Source organism: Rhinoderma darwinii, chromosome 2 (assembly GCF_050947455.1).
Source record: "Rhinoderma darwinii isolate aRhiDar2 chromosome 2, aRhiDar2.hap1, whole genome shotgun sequence".
Taxonomy (NCBI): domain Eukaryota; kingdom Metazoa; phylum Chordata; class Amphibia; order Anura; family Rhinodermatidae; genus Rhinoderma; species Rhinoderma darwinii.
Window position 1 is genome coordinate 194,655,723 of NC_134688.1, and position 22,714 is coordinate 194,678,436.

At 42.7% G+C, this 22,714-nt stretch overlaps 1 protein-coding gene and 1 long non-coding RNA gene across 2 annotated transcripts; one reads left to right on the plus strand and one right to left on the minus strand.

Annotated features, from left to right (window-relative positions):
• The first annotated feature begins 5,258 nt into the window (after positions 1-5,258).
• On the plus strand, positions 5,259-6,294 carry LOC142740921 (uncharacterized). The gene is made up of 4 exons (XR_012880922.1): positions 5,259-5,335; positions 5,414-5,485; positions 5,567-5,638; positions 6,231-6,294. It is a non-coding gene; the product is annotated as an uncharacterized LOC142740921 (long non-coding RNA).
• Positions 6,295-18,043: 11,749 nt separating this feature from the next.
• Positions 18,044-19,408, minus strand: LOC142741773 (protein FAM200C-like). The gene has a single exon (XM_075851108.1). The coding sequence runs from the start codon at positions 19,406-19,408 to the stop codon at positions 18,044-18,046; it is 1,365 nt and encodes a 454-aa protein (XP_075707223.1).
• Positions 19,409-22,714: the final 3,306 nt, after the last annotated feature.

Here is a 22,714-nt window from a genome sequence, read left to right on the forward strand (position 1 = left end):
CTGCCTCTATTCCTATACACAGCGTTCATTGAGCGCTGTGTACAAGTGATCAGAGAAGACAGAAGCAGCGAAAGCTGCTTCTATCCTCTCCTCAGGGTCCCCGGCAGTCACTGACAGCCGGAGACCCGACATTCAGCTGCCCGATCGCGCGGGCAGCAAGTTAAAACCCGAGCCGTAAAAAGTATATGGCTCGGGTTTTAAGAACCCTGACCGCTGGCTGTAAAAACACAGCCAGCGGTCGGGAACCAGTTAAGACATTTATGGATTTTGTCATTCAGTTGCGTAAAGGGTTGTAATGGTGGTGCGGCTGGTTAAGATTAGCTATGCAACATATTTATCCTGAATTTTATTTTTACAAAAGTGGAGCACATGTGCAGCAGTTCAGACCTGTGTCTGCTCTATTGTAGTCTTTAGTATAAGGCCTAGTTTACACAGGGTTTTTTGCAGGACGAAAAAGTCTGCCTCAAAATTGCTTCAGGCATTTTGAGGCCGATTTTGTCGCCTGTGTAACACAGCTGTCACCCGCTGTGTATGGAGCAAGCTCAGCCCGTGAGCCCCCTCCATACTTCCCCTTAACGGCTGCCACGTACCAGTACCTGACATCTCGTTAAGGGTTTAATAGAAATAGGTGCGATACAGGCGACAAGACTGACACAGGGTGTCATGAACTGCTGACAAGTATTACTATAGCAGTAAAGTGAGAACTTGAGTAGCGGGACATCACAAAGTGGGTGTGGTGTGATTTGAAGGGACATTTCTGAGCATAAGTGGGTATTCCCAAATAATACTATACAGCTTCTAGAAAATAATTTCGTATGTCCAACAAACTAGGTATGCAATTGATTACATACAAAAGTAGAGCTGAAGGAGTTAAAGGCTGTGCACTTTGCAATTTTTCTCTTTTTAATTCTCCAATTAGTTTTTTAAATTGCTACAATCTCTTTAAAATAAAAATGAAACAAAATCTTGGTATACATTTTATTGTTTTGCGTCTAGAGCTAGTGCAAAGACCTATTTGTCTCCATGGAAACCAACTACAAACAAACATAAGTCCTGCAAAATGTGTTATTCCACGTTTCACTTGCCATTGGACCAGAATCACGTAATGTAATCCAAGGTAAGGTGCTGGATAACACAGACAAGATATGACAATAAAAAAATCCTTGTTTTTTTGTCCATGTGTTATCCCGGAGACGAAAAAGGAGAGGGGTGCCATGCTGGTGACTGAGGAGAGGGGTGCCATTGTGGTGACTATGAAGGATACTGTACAGTGTTCTTTAACCTATGGCTGTCTAGTTGTTATGAAACTAAAATTCCCATCATGCACTCATGCACTACAGGTCTCCGGTAGGGTAAAATGGGAAGTCACAGGTAGAAGACCTCTGCAGTGTAATGTTTGGTAATTAAGTTTACCGGTTACACATCAATTACAAGACTAGGTATGGGCAGGACTTTAACTTGATTTTCTCAATGGCTTTTCAATATCTTTTGTTGTGTTGAGTGATAAGTTTTTACGCTGCAGAAAGTAATCCGGGTGAATTGCTACATCTGTATATGAGAACAGTGTCATTAATAACATGATTTTGGGCTGTTTTATCATTTTGTGAATTTATTCATGTACTCTGGATGTTTGCTGACTGCATTAAACACTTTAACTAGCAGTCTGTATACTTTTTTCTTTAAAAAGACCATCCCCACAATTTTGGTGGTCGTCTTGAGCTTTCACTAAAATATACACCTCCTTCTCATTTCGTCATGGCATCATCCTTGTACATGCAAGTGTCAGAATGTGATGACATCATAAGGCAGTTATAAATTACCATACCCTCCTCTAAGCTGTTCTCAGAATGTGATGACATCATAAAGCAGTTATAAATTACCATACCATCCTCTATGCTGTTCTCAGAATGTGATGACATCATAAAGCAGTCCTAGGTTAAGTTATCACACATTCAGTGATTTCCCCCTTTTTTGTCATGGCGAATAAACAGAGCATAGCTGTTATTTTCCTGGCGATTCTTGCTGTATTTGTGGACATTGCGCTTGGTCGTGAGACTTCCGGTAATGTGACTGTTATTTATTTCATTCTAATACTAGTTTAATCATATCTATCCAGTTATTATATTACTTACAATCTCTTACATATGTGTCGTATAACTTACACTTTACCTCTGTCTCCTTCTGTATATACCTCTGTCTGGCTTAGTGAATGAGAAATCATGTAACGCCATTTGAGAAAAACATGGCGGTTACTGTGATTTCTGTTACTAGAATGAGCTCCACAAAGCTTAGCTGTGATCTTATTGTACCAGTGAAGTGAATGAGACAGATACACAATGTTGTAGATTATTTCATAATTGCTACTTGTCTAAAATCGAAATGATAATTTCTTAAAATCCAAATTATCCGTTCTTCAATCTCTTATAAACAGTTGGGTTGTTCATGTGAATATTCCTGGACTTTTATTGCCAACTTTACTATTAAAGAGGTTATCCCATCAAAACAACCCACTCTTTAAGGACAGTCCCGTCCCCCCCCCCCACCCCGTGTCCAGCTGGTATAAGACTGTTGAAACTCTGTATCGAAGTTACAGGCGGCCACATACTGTTCAATGGATGGCAGAGAAGGATCTATTGGCTCTCTAGTATGGCTAATAGACGGGATCCTAAGTAGATGTCCAAGAAGCTAGAGAATTATATATAAAAGGCTATTAGAAATAATGTATATGAGAATTCCATTCTGCAACAGATTGACGTCAGTCAGGGAGACTGAGGGGAGATGATATAATACAATCTTCTCCTCAATATTAAAGTTATCACCAGTGTGTGCACATATTAGCGTCAATGGTAGAACATCCCAGCACCACAGAATACAGAGATACTATGGACCTGTCACGTGTTGTATAGATTTATATAGCTGCTTATGTGTGTGTGTGTGTGTGTGTGTGTGTGTGTGTGTGTGTGTGCGCCCTATGTACGATTTTTCAGAGTCTTCTACAAGGAATATTAGAATTTTGCAGTATAATAATCCCAGTTATTTAAATAAAGTATATACAGAAAAGTATATTTTTTAATATTGTTTTGATTTTATTTATCTTATTTATTGCAGCAACAACTCCTGGTGAGATTGATATAACATCGAAGTCTCACACTGTTCCAGCATATGCTGAAGGTAAGAATAAAACGATATAACTAATATACTTGTAATATACCTGTTTGCCATCAGTGAATGAGAACATGGGAACCTGCTCTCCGCTGAGAAGTGGATACAACTGTACACAGTCTTAGGCAATGCTCTGTGCGCTAAATACATCAGCAGCAGCGCCACAAACCTCACTCATAGTTTGTTTCTAAATGTAGATAATATAACAAATGAATGTAATTTTTTTCATACAGGTCCATCTGATGGACAAAAAAAAATACCTAAAACGCGTTTGAGAAAAATTGTGGTGACTCCGCGTTCAAACATCAATGGTAAGTGTATTGTGAATATGTTATTATTACAATATCCTCCTCCATATTCTGTCATTTACTAGAACTGTGCCCTAAGATTAAAAAGTTTCCTCAAACCATTATAAAGACTGTCATGTTCTATGTGGTGTCATGATGTGATTATTATGTTGGGCCCATGTTATATCCAGTATGTGGACTTCTACAAGGAAATGTTTCCCAACATTCCCACCAATGAAGATTTCAGGAATAGGGAATCCATCAATGTCCATTACTGTTCCCAATGACAGAAATATCTTTCTATAGATATAGAGAATATGTTTATAATGTTGATTTTCTCTTTGTTTCTTATAGACAAGACATCTGGTGTGATAATAAAGACAACATTGTCTATCACCACACCACCACCCCCTGAAGGTAATATAATAACTTATTATAGAGAGAGAATCCATCTAGTAATGACAAACATACAAGTATATCAGCGGATTAGCATGTTCAGTCGGCTTAGATGTTGGTATTGATGGCACGGGACTCAAGTTTAGAGTCTATACATTGATGGAAATATTGGGGGAGTTATATATTATTTAGAAAAGAATTAAAATAGACTAAATTCCCATTACTTTATCACAAAGAACCAAGTAAGAAATACTGCTACACCAGTGTATACGAGACGTTTAATAGATCCATGTACATTATTTATATATAACGCTAATGCACAATATACACTCTAGGGTTAATATTGATTGTATGAGGCTATTACTACCATTCTTTCACAGAACCAATATATTTATTTAGGGTAATACTAAGTATAAATACAAGTCACAAATTATAATGTAGTTTACAAGGGGTGTTCAAGTCAATGCATCACAACATCTATCCGCATCGTTTATACATTGGGATAGTAGGAAACAAATTACAATTAGGTATATACTATATCTGCAGAAGACAACTAGGGCTTTCTATTGAGATATGAGGTTACAAGTGTTAAATCTTTATATTCACATTTTCATACAAACCCATAATAGATATGAAGACCTCCTGGCTATAGACAAAAACAATAAAATACCCCAAAATATACTATAGTTTCATGATAATAGAAATCTGCCTTACATTTAATTTCACTGTAATGAAAATAATGAGAAAATGTCATCAATGCACAATAGATATAATATAACTGATGGTGTCTCAATAATATTGCTGTCAGTGAATGACTCTTTGCTGTGTGCCGGACATCAGAAGGTTTCACTATTATTAGTATTATTAACACGTTCTCTGTACTGTGTTATAGATCTAGTTAGTGCAGACATTACAACTACAACACAAGGGTCTACACCCCCAACTGAGAATTATCTACAGGGGACCGGTGAGTTCTCTGAATAAATATATTGTCTGATACTGGATTGTTATTATCCATATACTATGATCGGATCATGATTTGTTCTTCATCCTTTCCATAATGTAATATTTTCTTTATTATAGATAAAACGTCTGCTGCAACAGTTACATCACTGCCCAGTACCACAACAACATATACTGAAGGTAATGCACAATACTTATAATGTTAGCTATGCAGGGTATGACTATCGGAGGTGTAGGGGCGATCACAGACACAGGCTCTGGAGTCCGAGGGGGTCCATAAGGTTCATCTGCCTCAGACCAGGAGACAACCCCTACCCATAATGCTGTTCTCCTTGACAGAAGCTTACCCTGTCTGGTCTTAAGAAGGATCTACCATATTTAATAGAATAGTTTAATCAATTATTAATACATAATGTACAATTATAATGGGTAATGTGTGTATTTTTGTCTTGTAGGTGTCTCAAATGGAATTTCCACAAAAGTGAAAAAAATTAAGAAAATCATTGTTCCTCGTGGAAATTTCCATGGTAAGTTATAGAATAGTATAATAGGTTACTATATAATGTACAGTTATAATGGTTAATTTGTGTATTTTTCTCATGTAGGTGTCTCATATGGAATTGCCACAAAGGAAAAACAATTAAAGAAAATCATTGTCCCGCGTGGCAATTTCCATGGTAAGTTATAGAATAGTATAATAGATTATTATTATATAATGTACAGTTATAATGGTTAATTTGTGTATTTTTCTCATGTAGGTGTCTCCTATAGAATTCCCACAAAAGAAAAACAATTAAAGAAAATCATTGTACCGCGTGGAAATTTCCATGGTAGGTTAATCTAGAAGTTCTTATTATGATGAGTAGTATAAAAAATGGCTGTTAATATTTCTACCTATGTTCTCATTTTTATTAGGTTTTTTAAAACAAAACTCCTGGTTATTAGAAAGATTAATATTTGCCTTTATATGACCTTATTTCAAGAACATTTTGTGTTTTATGTTGTGGATTTTGGTGCGTTTTTTCTACATTTGTCAGATACAGTTCGCAAGCGGAAACGCAAGAGAAATTCAGATCCTGCAGATTGTAAAATACGCACCGAAGGTTAATTGATGTGCGGAAAAATTCTGCAACGTGTAGATGAGAACTTGGAATCTTGCTTCGCTGATACTGTATTACATTGCGGATTTGCCGCAGGATAATTTGCATGGCAAATCCGTGTGTAATATGCATCCGTGTGCATTTGGTCTAAAGGTGAAAAGGAAAGTCAAGAGGCAGTGTTCAGTTGTTTCCATATCTCCCTTAGGTTATATTGGAGTGTTACATCTCTTGTTACTTCATGATCACAAGACTTTATATAATTTATAAAACTATTACAATTATGACACATTTATGTCAATGATGAGTATTATTACTTTTTCAGAACGTAAGATCAATGCAGGACTGGGATATCCTAAGAAAAGAGTAGAGACACCTTATCCTGAAGGTAAAGATCCATTCCTCATTCACTTGTATTTTATGCTACTTTGCTGTGGACTTTTTTGTACATGTTTTATATATAATAAGTTAATGTGGGTATTTTTGCCATTCAGTGGAGACAGACTTTGACAGAGACTTAAAAGCATTGAAAAAAATGTTGGCTCGATCTAGAAAGATACAAGGTAAGACCATTCTTCTAATATACTTATACACTTATAGTATAAAGTCACATCTCATATAATAAGGGTTTATAGGTTCTTACATTATATTACACTATTATAATCATCACATAGTTATGACTATGATGTCCAGGGTCAGATATACCATATGTGCAACCTGTCTAAGGGCGGGTTCACACATGGCGGAATTGCACTTAAATTCCGCTGCGGACACTCCGCAGCGTTAATCCGCAGCGGAGCCGTTTCTACATTGACTTTCACTTTAATTTAGCAGTGTTCGTTTACACGATGCGTACAATTCCGCTGCGGAGCATAGGCTGCGGAGCGGAATTTGGTGTCCGCAGCATGCTCTGTCTGTTGCGGAGCAGTGGCGGACTCATGGCGGAATTTCTCCATTGACTTCAATGGAGATTCAAAGTTCCGCAATGAAGTCCGCAGCTGTCATGCACATGTCATGTGTGCTGCGGATGCGTCTTGCTTTTTTTACTTGACATTTCTTCATTCTGGCTGGACCTATGTATTTCTAGGTCTACAGCCAGACTGAGGAAGTCAATGGGGCTCCCGTAATGACGGGAGCGTTGCTAGGAGACGTCAGTAAATAGTCACTGTCCAGGGTGCTGAAAGAGTTACGCGATCGGCAGTAACTGTTTCTGCACCCGGGACAGTGACTACCGATCTCAATATACATGTATCTGTAAAAAAACATATAAGTTCATACTTACCGAGAACTCCCTGTTTCTGTCTCCAGTCCGGCCTCCCAGGATGACGTTTCAGTGTAAGTGACGGCTGCAGCCAATCACAGGCCAAGCACAGGCTGCAGCGGTCACATGGACTGGCGCGTCATCCAGGGAGGTCGGGCTGGATGCCGAAGGAGGGACGCGTCATAAAGACAACGGGCGGTAAGTATGAATTTCTTTTACTTTCACTAGGGAAAGTGCTGTCCCTTCTCTCTATCCTGCACTGATAGGGAGAAGGGAAGCACTTTTCCCGCAGTCCGCAGCAGCTAGTCCGCATCAATGTACTGCACATTTTGTGCAGATCCGCAGCCGTAATCCGCAACCCGGATTAGGTGCGGCATTGATGCGGACAGTTGCGGAGGAATTCCGCCATGTGTGGTCATGCCCTAACTGCACCGGGGCCCTGCAGGCAAGAGGGCCCACTCCTACCTTAAGGAAAATAGTGTCCCCTACTGTCTATCGGTCACATGTAAGGGGTTTTACTTATTCCCATCCATGCCCCACAATTACTGCTGGATTGGTACACTGTGAAGGATTTTCTGGGGAGCAGTGGATGAGGTGATCTATCGCTAGCACCCCGCCTGTCATGAAATTCATCTTTGGATAACAGGGGGCTCATACACTTGTCTTGCACAAGGGGCCTCCGTTATTTGTATCTGCCCCTGATGATATCACAATATCAGGATTTACATTTCTTGTGCACACAATATAATTGTTTGCAATATTTTCATTATTATATTTTCAGGTCGTAAGATCAATGCAGGATTACAACATCCTGAAAAGACAGAAGACACAACCTATCGTCAAGGTATAAATCTTTACTACATTATAGCAATTATATTATAAACGATATAAACACAAACATAACAAGCATAACTCTGTTCACATCCGTGTTCAGGGGTTTCTGACAAGCTTCCCAGTATTTTAGAAAGGGAAAATAGCGAAGTCTGCAGCACTATTCTTGTCAAAAATACCATTAAAAAAAATTCAACATGGCCGATAATATATTCTCCAGATCTTGTTCTCTTGTCATTGACTTTTTAAAATAGTTTATGCATAAAAATAAGGGTATATTCACACATTGCAGATTTGTTGCAGGAATTTTTACGAGTGAAAATCTGTTCCATATATCTAAATGCGGTTGTTTCTGCACATCGATTTCTGCAATCCACATTCAGATAAAGGGGACAGTATACGCTCGTTCTAAGGCTCAATGCACACGATGCGTATTACAGGCGGTTTTGCCACGCGGATTTGCATGTAGCAAAACCGCAGCATAATGAAGTACCAGCATAGTCAGAGAGATTCCAGGAAATCTCATGTACACGCTGCAATGTTTTTCCGGACAGAAATTGACCTGCGGTGCATTTTTTAGATTCCACAGCACGTCAATTTATCTTGCGTTTCTGCTTGTGAATTGTATCTGCCTAGTGCTGTGGAAAATCGCACCAAAACCGCAGCAGGAAAACGCGCCAAAGAACGCATCAAAACGTAAAAACTGAACTGGAAAACGCATGGAAATACGCACGATTAGGTGCGGTTTTTACCTACCAATTGCTACGGTTTTGGTGCATATTTTCCTCAGCAAAATAAGCTACATGCCCACGTTGTGTAAAACTCAAACATAGAAATGTGATCCAATCTGTGTAGGAAAGATTAGAATGACACTTCCAGCTATAATAAATAGTCTGCATAGGAATATATTTATTACGGGTTAACCGTGTAATACACTTCTTATTTCCAGAATTAGAACAAGCGCCACCAGATGACGATGAGGAGGAATCATATCCTTGGATGCTTGACACAACAACTGAAGGTAAGCTGTTATATTACCGCATATCTCCCAGTCTATGACACTGAACATCATACATTGTAGGGTAGAGGTCTCCTAAATATTTATGTGATCAGCTGTAAATGTGGGAAATTTTATGGTTTCTAATAGCAGGACCATCACCTGGAGCGACAGAGGTAAAAACTGACATTAAAATGTTATGTTGTTATAACATTATCTGACAAAAGAGATAAAATGAGACAACCACCTGATTGGATGACAGCTGTCAACCAATAATCACGACTCTTCTTATTTGTACGTACCAAACCCGTCAAAAAGCATGAAAGAAATGCATGTAAAATAATCGTTTTTACATGTATTTTTGCTGGCATTTGTTATTTTGAAAAACGTCATACCCAGATGATGACTTTTGATAAAAACTAAACTGACGGAAAATATGCTACAAAAATGGAAAAAAACAAACACCCCACTGTGTATAAAGGCTTTCTTATATTTTACTATAAACTTTAAACCAACATCTGGCCGCATCATTCTTGTCCCACCAAAAAACACGCAAAAAACACCATGGAAAAAACATCAAAACATTATGGGGCAGATGAACTATAACAAATGCATGCCGTTTGCCAATTTTGTTTACGTGTTTTAGAAATTTTTTTGCTTCTTACTATGTACTGTTCAAAAATCCTAGAAAAGTGGAGTCCTAAAATGTGCCAAATTTATTATTGACATGCACCACAACTTTGGCGAAAAATACAGGTCTAAAGTAAGCCAACCAAAAGGGGGTGTAAGTTAGAGAAAAGTTTCTAACATGTCTATCAAGATGCGCCAAATCTCTGATACAGCATGCACCAATGTAATAAAATCTTCTGCCTGTCTCCTCTAGGTTTATGCCGTCTTTATTTTACACGATATTAATAAATCTGCCCCATTGTGTGACACTGGCCTAAAGCAGTTATCTGATGGGGTCACACATGGAGAATCATAATAGTAGACAGTTAGACTGCATAAGATTGAGGACGGATGACAGTCCGCTGCTTAATGTTGTAGTTCACCAATGTTGGCTGTCTCATTCCTTTTATGTTCCCTTGGTAAACACAGTTCTGATGCTAAACTAATGATTGTGATTTTCTGCTCTGATTTTCCCACAGTGTCCACTACAATCTCAACAACAATACCAACAATGTATAAAACAAGAGCGATAACTGTAGACACTACAACATCGCAAAGAGCAACAACGATGTCTACAACAGCGACAACCATAGACACAACACCAGTGCAAACAGCAGCACCAGAATCAGACCTTCTAGCTACTACCACCCCTGCCGTATCTGTAGACTACACACTGCGTAACATCATAATCATCAGCTGTGCTGTTGGCGTTCCTCTGCTACTCGTTGCAGTACTGCTATTCATCGTGCTTCTTAAACTGCAAAGACTTCAGAAGTATGCATTGTTTTTCCTTTCTACGTTTATTTTTTTCTACATTATTTTACGCTTTAAAACTTATGGTTTCTTTCACTGTTTCTGTTCTCAGATTGCTGGAAATACAAAGAGTCTGAGGATCTGATGAAGATTCGTAAAGGAGAATGTCGCTTTATATGTCGCTTGTACCTGCTAACGTACTTCAGCCACCTGGTTATCTCTTGGCTGCTGTGAACAGTTGTGTTGAGATCAGCGCTCCATCACTTCAGTGGCGAACCAGTCTTCTTTCTACTACTCTGTCACCTGAGTCCTGGTCCCTGCCTGTGTGACCATAAATGCGCACATTTCCACCATTATGTCTGTGTACTCTAACCATAGGCTGACAATAGCGCTATTATTTCATCACACAACCTATGGCGGCACCAGCTAACAGTCCTCCCATCCTTACTGTTAGGTATGTGCACAAACAACTGCACATATGTTTATGGGCATCACGGTGGCCCAGTGGTTAGCACTGTTGTCTTGCAGTATTGGGGTCCTGAATTTGAGTCTGACCAAGGACAACATCTGCATTGAGTTTGTATGTTCTCCCCGTGTTTGCGTGGGTTTCCTCCGGGTATTCCGGTTTCCTCCCACATTCCAAAAACATTCTGATAGGGTAATTGGCTTCCTATAATATTGGCCATAAAGTATCTGTGTTTTCACATAGTTCATTATCAATTACAAACTTCAACAACTAAAACATCTGTGTGGTGTTTTCTTATAAAATATGTTTTCAGAGTGTAAGAATATATAGTAATCCTCTTAAAAACTGCTATAGAACCTTTACAATAAGAAGATATGTAAGTGGCTGATATGAGTGCAGAGTGAATGTCATGAGTGCATAGTGGCAGGCATAGTGGCTGTCATGGGGCCATTAGGCTGGCATAGGGGCATTGTGGCTGTAATGCAGGAATTGTATCTGTCATGGGGGCACTGTGGCTGTTATAGGGGAATTAAAAGTATTCTTGTTGTCATGAGGCATTGTGGCATAGGGAGCACGGACGGTAGAGGTGAGGGACATTGTGGCTTTCATAGGAACAGTCTGTGGCATAAAGAATACACAGGATAGGTCATAATTATTTGATCGCTGGGGGCTCCTCCACTGGGACCCCACCGATTGCAAGAATAGGGGTCCAGGACCACTCCTGCTCACTACATCCCCCAGTGATGAGAAACTTGAATGAAGCAGCGGTCGATCGCTGGTCCATTCAATGTCTATATGACTATAAATCTGCCTGACTAAGACAATTCTAAACAACTTTATTGACTCTTATCATTAACAGCTGTGAGATACAAGTCCATTTGGACTTTTCAGTTTCTTGACAGAAGTACTCAATACAGGAGAGGTAGTTAGTTATTCAGGGTTACTGTTCTGTCCCTATTCACATTCCACCTCCTAATGCAGTGTCCCAGATACACTGCAGAAATGTACTGTGATTTCTGACATTGTATGTAAAAATATGAGTTTGAGGCCTCATTTACACGAGCGTGTGCGTTTTGAGCACGCAAAACCCGCGGCGTTTTGCGTGCGCAAAAGGCACTTAACAGCTCCGTGTGTCATCAGCGTATGATGCGCGGCTGCGTGATTTTCATCATTATGACACTTCGTTTGGATGTTTGTAAACAGAAAAGCACGTGGTGCTTTTCTGTTTACATTCACAGTTTGACAGCTGTTGCGCGAATCCCGAAGTGCTTCCGTGTGGTGCGCGTGATTTTCACGCACACATTGACTTCAATGGGTGCGTGATGCGCGAACAGCGCACAAAGATAGGACATGTCGTGAGTTTTTTTCAGCCGACTCACGCTGAGCAAAACTCACGGACTATCTGCATGTCCCCATAGACTAATATTGGTGCGTACGACATGCGTGAAAAGAACCCGCGTCGCATGCACGTATATCACGCTCGTGTAAATGAGGCCTAAAAATGTTCCTTTAAGGCTGGACTGAGGGGAGGAGTCAAGGCAGATCCCTTGTAAATTTGAATCAGTCAGTTAGTGCTGAGAGAGCCAAGTAACGGTTGGAGTGAGGAGTAGTTCCTAAGTAGGGAGAAACCCTGCAGCTCTGAGGAGAAAATCCAGTTTAGAGATCTTGGATTAAACCTGGAGAAACAAACACAACTAATCCAGTTGTGTAATTACCACAGAGAGTGAATCCAGCTCATGATAGAATCAAAGGTGGAAATTCAGAAGGAATCCTCTGCCTTGTCTCCTCACCTGCCAGCCTGCAGCCATTGTATCTGTACCATACCAAGCCTGAAGTAAAGAAGTAAAGGACCGTCTCCCGTGTATTCAATCTGCACCCACGTTACCAACAAGGGCACCCCAAATACCATCAGACCGGGAGGCTGTACAACAGGGTGTGCCCCACGGGGAAACTACAACCATCAACATTCACCATACAGTGCAGACCCCTCCATTTTCCCTGTAACGGCTCCGCAGGGAGTGCTTGAAGGCCCAGCCATTGTGTCCCTATACCGCCCTCGCACTACCCAATCACCACCGGGCCGTTGCATTAAATTGGCGTCACGAACAGGATTGTTATATCACCTCTGTGCCTCCTAAAGAAATTTGCTAAGAGACTTTATTGCTGTTGTAAAATCGCTGCAGAAAGAATTGCAACCAGCAAAACAGGGGTTAATCAGCCATCTTGGAAAACCCAGTGTTTAGGCAGCAGCAGTGTGATTTCAGAGACTTTGTGTGTGAAATTTACTGTGGCCCCTCCAGGGTGCATGACGAGACTGTTACAGGAAGATATTGCTGTTTGTGTGAAGGAAAAAGTGGCATTAGAGACTGTAGTTGATTAGAAATTGTCTTCTGCGTCACGACCGCATTTTGTTCCAGCCCACGAGGGGTTAACCAGTCGACAGTGTTACAGCGGGAAAGCGGAGACCAGAATAACCACCAAGTAACAGCCCGCCCACTTCCTGGGGGGAAGAGACAGAATCTGCCTAGCAACAGTGAAACATCACGTGAACAGCGGAACCAAAGTTCCTACCTCTTGTTGTGCCAGGGACGGAAAACACCAGCCGGAACTACCAGAAGTCCCTTGGCGCCGCCATCTTGAAAATTACCCAGCCAGAGCCGCAATAGCCGCCGCTGCTGAGAAAGATAAAGAATTTATTCCCACTTAGCCCTGCGAGAGTGGAAGTGCCATACAGCCGTGGAAGCCACCACGCCACTGCCAGAGACCGCGGTGAGCAGATAAGAGACTCAGTTTGAAAAGAAATCGCACAGCGTTGCTAAGGGCAACGGACCACAAATATAGCAGAAATGTCTGACGATGGGGAAGAAGTTTCTCCCAGCAACAGTGGATTACCCCACCTGCCCAGGTTATGCCAATCACAATGCCCTACTACTTTGGAGCACCATGGCTCCCCCACTACCAGGGAGAAAATCATTCCCTAAAAGATTTTAGACAGAAGATGTTGTCCATGTTTCGCTTGTATCCTCTTTCCACAGAACAGAAGGTTGAGATATTAACTGGACAGCTAGAAGGCGCAGCTTTGAGAGTAGAGAAATCCTGGCCCAGAACAGAGAGAAAGACAGTTGAACAAATTCTGGATCGGCTGCGCGCCATTTTTGAAGTGAGAACTGTGGCAGAAATCAAGATGAGATTTTTTGGGAAAAAACAGTAGCCTGGTGAGTCATTGAGAGACTTTGCTTTATCCCTGCAGAAGGCGCTACGAGCAATTATGCAGGTAGAACCCATGGAGGCTGCCGCTGCTGACAAGGCCTTAAGAGAGCAATTTGTGGAGGGAGCTGGATCTGAAGCCCTAAAAAGCCAGCTCAGAATGTTGGCCTCCCAGAACACAGACTGTACTTTCCTTGACTTTAAAGAACTAGTCATAAGGATCCTGGGGACTGAAGCTGCATCGACTCCAACTAAAGTTTGTCCCTATTCCATAGAGACACCCCATGAGCTTCCCGCTGACTACCGAGTTACCTTGGGAAGCCAAGCTACCATTGCTCCATCATCCCCCAAGCCAGAGCCAGATTCAGTTGCTGAACTGAGAGAACAAGTTGCTGTTTTGACCAAAAGCCTCACTAAAGTGTGTCAGAGCTTGGAAAATCTGAAGCAGCACCAAGAGGAAAGCCACAGTTACACCAGTAACAGATTCCGTGATAGACCTGTTAGGAGAACGTTAACTTACCAGAATCCGGGTAGGCTCCCTACTGACAAGTTTGATGCTAAGGGAAGACCCATTTGCCGCAGATGCCAAGGAGCTGGCCATGTTGACAGAGAATGCCGTCAGTTAAACGACAAACCCCCGGAGGCAATGGACCGCCCCTCGGGAGGAAGGCCACTAGGTCCATCAATTCCAGAAAGCATACCCCGCTATGTTGGGCAGTGTCCAGTGATCATCATCCACAAAGAGGGAGTCCCGATTCACGCCTTACTGGACACTGGCTCACAGGTCACCACGCTGCAAAGAGGGAGGTTTGAGAAACATTGGGACACTGATCAGCTAATACAACCTCCAGACCCATGGCTGAAAGTCATAGCTGGTAATGGACAGTCAATACCATTACATGGTTACTGGGAACCTACACTCTAGGTGAGAGAGATGCAACTACCACAGCAAGGCGTAATTGTGATAGATCTGAAGGATGATGAATTTCCACCAATGGTGCTTGGCATGAACATACTCCACAACTGCTATGAAGAAATGAAAGATGCCCTACCTGGCGCCCTTCCTACAGCTTCTACCTCTAAGCAAGTTGCACTTCAGAACGCCATACGTCGCCTGACTGCTCAACAGAGATTCTGCAATGAAAAGGGTGAGATTTGCTGTGCTCGTATTATGGACAACCAACCAGTGACTCTGCAGCCAGAGGCAGAAACCATGGTGTGGTGCAGAGCTCGTTCAGGTTTACACGGTAAGACTATCAAGCTCTAGTGGAACCTCTTCCACCGGAAGTACATCCAACAGTACAGGCAGCTAGAAGCCTAGTGACCGTTTCCAATGGGAGGGTACCCATCCGCCTCCTGAATCTTGGCGATCAAGCTGTGGAGCTGAAGAAGCATTACCCAATTGCCAAGATGTCACAGATCTTTGTGGAAGACATCTGGAGTCCAGAAACTGTTGTGTCCCTACATGCTAACCTGAGTCGTGTCACGCCTGGGAAGACAACAAAACCCTGGTGGACCGAGATCCACGTTGGCGATGCCAATACACAAGAAGAACAGATTGAAGGAGTCCTAACAGTAGCCCAAGATCACCAGCAAGCTTTCAGTAAGCATTGCATGGATTTTGGAAAAGCTACCATCATACAGCATACCATTCCAACGGGTTCACATCCACCCATCAAGGAAAGGTACCGTACTATTCCACCTGCTATGTACCAACAGGTGAAGAAAAAGCTTCGGGAGATGAAGGATGCTGATGTGATTTGGGAAAGTTACAGTCCATGGGCTGAACCCCTAGTACTGGTGAAAAAGAAGGATGGTTATATCAGGTTCTGTGTGGACTACCGGAAACTCAATAAGATCACCCACAAGGATGCGTATCCCTTGCCACGCATTGAAGAATCCTTGACTGCCTTGGGGTCTGCTGCCTATTTCTCTACTTTGGACTTGACCAGCGGGTATTGGCAAGTACCCATGGCCCCTGAAGACAAAGAAAAGACTGCTTTCACTACTCCTTTGGGATTGTTCGAGTTCAATGACATGCCCTTTGCACTCTGCAATGCCCCAGGGACTTTCCAGAGACTGATGGAACGCTGCCTGGGTCATCAGAACTTTGAGACCATCCTCTTGTACCTAGACGATATCATCATCTACTCAAAGACGTATGAAGACGATTTGTAGCATCTGGCTGAAGTATTCCAGACCCTCATAAAGTACAGCCTGAAAGTGAAACCCTCTAAGTGTCATCTCCTGAAACCAGAAGTCCGTTACTTGGGTCATGTCGTCAGTGCAGATGGGGTGCTTCCTGATCCAGAGAAAGTGGCAGCTGTGAAGAACTGGCCAACTCCCAAGACCGTCAAAGAGGTGAGAAGTTTTCTTGGGTTTGCCGGATACTACAGGCGTTTCATCCCACACTTCGCCCAGTTTGCAGATCCGCTCCAGGGATTGTTAAGAGGCCAGTCCAAAGAAGCCCTGAAGAGAAGAATCCCAATTAAGTGGGCTGAAGCCCATGAAACTGCCTTCAAGAAGCTAAAACAACTGCCTATTGAACCACCAATCTTGGGGTATCCTGACTATCAGCAACCCTTCAAATTGTACACAAATGCCAGCAACAAAGGGTTGGGAGCAGTCCTGTCGCAGGTACAAGACAAAAAGGAGAGCGTCATTGCTTATGCCAGCAGAGCTCTTCGTGGAGCTGAGAGGAACGATCAGAATTATAGTTCCTTCAAGCTGGAGTTCCTAGCTCTTGTGTGGGCCGTCACCGAGAAGTTTAAAGACTGCCTTGCTGCGACACCCTTCATTGTCTATACAGATAACAATCCGCTAGCCCACCTTGACACCGCCAGACTCGGAGCTCTTGAACAGCGATGGGCATCCAGACTGGCAAACTACCAGTTCGTAATCAAGTACCGGTCTGCTACATCCAATAAGAATGCTGACGCCCTGTCCAGATTGCCCGTTAATGATGATGAAATCGCCTAAAGTCAAGATGAGTGGGAAGAAGTAGAGATGCCAACTTTCTACGCCCAGTTTGCTGCACAAAATACGCTGATCGCCAGAGAAAGAAAAGATCACTCTGAGCCAGAGTTTCCTGATCCTTCTAAGGATCCGAGACAATGGGTTAAGATCCAAAGAGAAAGTCGAACTCTCCGAGAACTTCAGACTTTTCTTCTACAGCACAAGACTCCTGACCGAATACGAAGCGGTAAAGCTGATCTAGAATTGATTCGTCTATGGAAACAAAAGAATCGCCTCTTCGTGTCAAGAGGGCTTGTACAGAGAAACGCTCTAGATCAGTGGTTCTTAACCTTGTTGGAGGTACTGACCCCCACCAGTTTCATATGCGCATTCACCGAACCCTTCTTAATTGGAAAAATACAATTCAAAACATAGGTATATATTTTACTGGTGCACAAAATGAACCGTGCATCAACATCAGTATTCAAAGAACAAAACCATTAAAACATGATTTTCACACAAAAACAAAAACATAATAATGAATATTTACTGGAAATCAGTGTGACTTCTGCTGTTGCCTTTCAGAGACCAGTTCAGAAATGCGCGGCTTCACCTTGGCAAGTGCCACTCTCATGTCATTTTCGCAACAAAGTCTGTTCCTTTTCTTCGTTTTTATGTCCAGCATCCTCGAAAAGGATTGCTCGCAAAGATATGTTGTAACAAACGGTATGAAAATCTCCAGAGCTTTCTTAGCAATAACAGGGTACGTTACCATTTGTTGACACCAAAACATTGAGAGCGTTGTTGTTCTGAAGAGTTGCTGTTGAACCTGGCTCTGCTGAATTTCAATGATTTCATCGAGGTATTTATCATTGACATCTGTTGTCTCAACACTAAACGTGAACGGCTGTCTCACCCATGCTGGATATGACTCTCTTGTAGGGAAGTATCCGTCGAGAGACTTTGCAAGCTCATCTAAGTGCGTGGCTATTGCTTGCTTCAGTTCCGCGGGTACAGAAATGTCTCCGATTCCAGATACTCCTCGATCTTACTTACACAGTCGTCCAGCAGGGGAAAGTTTGCGAAGTTATCGTTCTCTGTTCGTCGTTTCCATAACGATAGCTTTTTTTTAAAAGCCTTCAGGTTTTCTTCCGCTTCGATGATGTTGACTCCACCGCCCTGCATCTGTTGATTGAGATGATTGAGAGCTGCGAAGATATCAGCCATGTACGCTAAAATGAGAATGAACTCAGAATTTTTTAAGCAATCTGCATGACGATGTTGGTGCTCTTGCAAAAACAGGGCTAATTCCACACGCACGGCAAAAACACGATTCAGCACCTGTCCCCGGGATAACCACCAAACGTTAGAATGGTACAGAAGTACCTCGAATTCAGAGCCCATTTCTTTACACAGCTCACTGAAGATGCGGTGCCTCAGAGCACTATTTCGCACATAGTTCACGCATTCCACTACAATTTTTAATACTTCTGCCAGTTTTGGAGGCAAGGTTTTTGTTGCCAACGCATGCCTGTGCAGAATACAATGCGTAACAATGATGTGTGGTGCATCGGCTTTCACTAGCGCACCAAAACCAGACTTTCTTCCCAGCATGACTGGAGCTCCTTCCGAACAAACTGCAGAAACCATATCCCACGAAAGATTGTTGTCTTTGAAGAAGTCATCCACAAGTTTCTTCACATCGGCTGCCTTAGTTGTTGTCGTAAGAGGTTTACAAAATAAAAAATCTTCCTTTATCACGTCGTCTTTCACATAGCGCACAAATACAGCAAGCTGGCTTAGATTGGAAACGTCTGTGGTCTCGTCGAGTTGAAGGCTGAATTTTGCCGGGCTTGAAATCAGATCTGCAACTACTTGAGCCAAGATGTCTTTGCTCATGTCCTCTATTCTGTCGCTAATGGTGTCATTTGAAAGAGGAATTTGGGATAGCTTAACTTCAGCCGCTTTTCCCAGCATGATATTCGCCATCTTCAACACAGCTGGTTTTATGAGTGTTTCACCAATGGTGTGTGGTTTGCCCTGCTTTGCGATCAGGTAAGCAACTTCGTACGATGATGTGAGGATCGGTTTGTTGATGGGTACAAAGCCGAGAACAGGCAGAGTAGCCTTTTCATCGAATCTGGCTCTCTTCACCTTGAATTCAGCGAGTGTTGTGTTCTTGTATTGTCCATCTCCATGCAGCTTAAGGAAGTGTTCTCTTAGTTTTGCCGGTGCTAGACTAGAATTGCTCATCCTAGCATTGCAAATCATGCAGTTAGGACGCTGACTCCCATCACGTTCCGTTATACATGTGAATCCATATTGTACATATTCGTCCGACCACTTTCTTTTTTTGCTCGACATAGTTAGTATGAAGGGATTAAAATATTAAGAAAGAAATCACACGACGTACCATCACGACAGTCACAATTCGACTACTAGGCCAAGCGATGTTGCGTGATCACCTGCAGCCAATGCTGGCTAAGCGGGGCGTGTCATCACGAATCATATGAGTCGGGTGTCTGTCTTGACCTCCGCCGAACCCCTGAGACTGACTCACCGAACCCCTGGGGTTCGATCGAACCCAGGTTAAGAACCACTGCTCTAGATCCTATTACCGGTGAACGTTTGCATCAAATTGTAGTACCCCGGCGAGATGCCAAAAGAGTGTTGGAAGCCAATCATGACCGATCGGGACACTTTGGGGTTCAGAAAACTGAAGCTACCAACCACAGACGATTTTACTGGACGGGTGTGAGAAGTGACATAGAGAAGTGGTGCCGGGAATGTCCTATTTGTGCCCAGAGTAAAGGACAGTCTTCAGACCAGAAAGCCCCACTCCATTCTATCATCAGCCATAAACCTCTGAAGCTCATAGCCATTGACCATGTCAAGCTGGAACCAAGTCGTTCACGTTATGCCTATGCCATTACAATCATTGACCAAGTTTGTTATTGCTTTGCCTGTGAAAGACCTGACTGCCAAGTCAACTGCTGCTATCGTTTGGAAGAATTTTGTGCTTCCTTATGGCTGCCCAGACAAGATTCTGACTGATCGTTTATCTGCCTTCGAGTCCCAACTGTTCCACGAGATGTGTTCCTTACATGGCTGTCAGAAGCTCAGAACCACCGCTTTTCATCCACAAGGAAATGGCCTGTGTGAGAAGATGAACCAGACGCTCATTCAGATGCTGAGAACTGTTCCATCCCAGAGAAGAGCTGATTGGCCAAGTCTACTGCCTGAACTGGTGTACCTGTACAATAATACCATCCATTGTTCCACAGGGTACACTCCCTACTATCGCTGTTTGGCCGACAAGGAAAGTTACCGTCAGATATGGCCTTGGATGTCGAGGTGCCAGACACCATCAATCCCCTGCCAAAGATTGAGTGGGTGAGTGATCACCAACGTCGCCTGGCTGAAGCGAACGAGATTGTGGAAAATCGGATGGAAGATACTCGTCAAAAGCAACAGGTAGATTTTGACAAGAATGCCCGTGCAAAACCACTCCAAATCGGAGACCGGGTATGGCTGAAAAACAACCATCGCACCAGCAAGTTAGACAGCAAGTGGGAGAAAGAACCCTACACTGTAAAGTCTATCCCATATCCATGTACTGATGTCTACAAGATTGAGCGAGAGGGCCGAGATCCTCAAGTTGTACATCGCAACAGGCTTAAACCCTACCAGAAGGAAGACAGATCTACAGAACCACAGTCGGCTGAAGAACTTCCTACAGCTGGAGAAGCCCCACAGCCCATACAGGAATCTCCTCCAACTAAAGATTCTCAGCCCTCAAAAGATGAGCCAATGTTCCATCCTTTTGATTGGTTCCTCAAGCCATGGATGTCCGTGTTCATCCCCAGGGTTGTTCCTGCAGTGAATACCATCCCACCGCCTTCGGCAACAGAGTTCAGACCTTGTCAGGAAGAATCCATAAACCATGAGGTTGTGACAGAAGAGCCCCTGAGAAGATCCGAGAGAGTTAACAGAGGTAAGATGCCAGCCAGATATCAGGATTGAACTATTATGGAACTCTCGTACTGCGTTTGTTAGTCAGTGTTCATTCATTCAATTGGCTGACTAAAGCTTAAGAGAGACCAATAACATTTGCCTCTGCTACGTCCCAGATGGGCCTAAGCGCCCATGTTTCCAGTTTAGTGCCGGACTATGGACACTACCCCAGTTACGTTGATTGATTGATCTACGACCCTGTTCCCCTTCTAGAAGAGTCGTCGTCCCATTACCTACACCTTTGTGCCTTTAAAGATTTAAAGGACTTATAAATGTTTGCCGTATATATGTATATTTCATGTTTTACAGGTCCACAGACGCTTTCTTCAAAAAGAGGGTGTATGCAGTGTCCCAGATACACTGCAGCAATGTACTGTGATTTCTGATATTGTATGTAAAAATATGTGTTTAAAACTGTTCCTTTAAGGCTGGGCTGAGGGGAGGAGTCAAGGCAGATCCCTTGTAGTTTTGAATCAGTCAGTTAGTGCTGAGAGAGCCAAGTAACGGTTGGAGTGAGGAGCAGTTCCTGTGTAGGAGAAAACCTGCAGCTCTGAGGAGAAAATCCAGTTTAGAGATCTTGGATCAAACCTGGAGAAACACACAACTAATCCAGTTGTGTAATTACCACAGAGAGCAAATCCTGCTGAGAGAATCAAAGGAGGAAATTCAGAAGGAATCCTCTGCCTTGTCTCCTCACCTGCCAGCCTGCAGCCATTGTATCTGTACCTTACCAAGAGTTATATCATTTAAACTAATCACACTTCCATTTCCCATAGTCGTTTGGCTCAGGATATACGGTCTCATTTTCTCAATTGGTTATGATTAATAATTAGGTACCACCCCACATTACATTAACCCATTAGGATTGTGACACAAGGAATTAGATGAAGCATGCATAAGATATCTGAAGATATCTGGTCATTTAGGTCCAATGGTGTAACCATATTTAACCTAAAAATCCATTGCGCCACACGCTGGAGCACCCTCCTATCGAAGTCCCCTCTTACATTTGGTTTAACCAGTTCTATTCCTTGGAACCTGATCTTTGAGGAGTCTCAATTATGACATTCCCATATATGGCAAGGTATGGGCTTTTCCTCCTTCCTTTCTATGTCACAAATGTGGTCTCTTATGCGCATACGGAACTCCAGAATGGAGTCCACTTATAATGAGGTATACGATACCTTTGCTAATGCAGTTGATGAAAGACCTACACATGTATAACTGACCAGTAGACTTACTGATAAATTTCTTCCCTGTCAAAATCGAGCTACAGGCCATACAGGACCCACACCTGTATGTACCCGTGACTTTTTGTGACATCCACTTACCTCGGGGTTCCTCCTGCATCAGGTGACTGTGCACTAATCTGTCGCACACATTTGTCCCCCTTCTGTATGTAATACCAAGTTCATCTCCCAAGTACTCCCCTACGTCCGGGCCAGCCTTGAGTACTCCCCAGTACGTGCGGATGACATCTCACACCTGGGAGTGAGCTAAATCATAGGTTGCAATGATCCTCAATTGTGGGTTTACCTCAGCTCACTCCCTAGGGTTTAAGAGTTGGTCACAATTAACTGACAGCGAATTTTGGTATTCCCCTTTGAGGACATTTTCTGGGTAACCTCTCCTACGAAACCACTGTTTAAGATCACA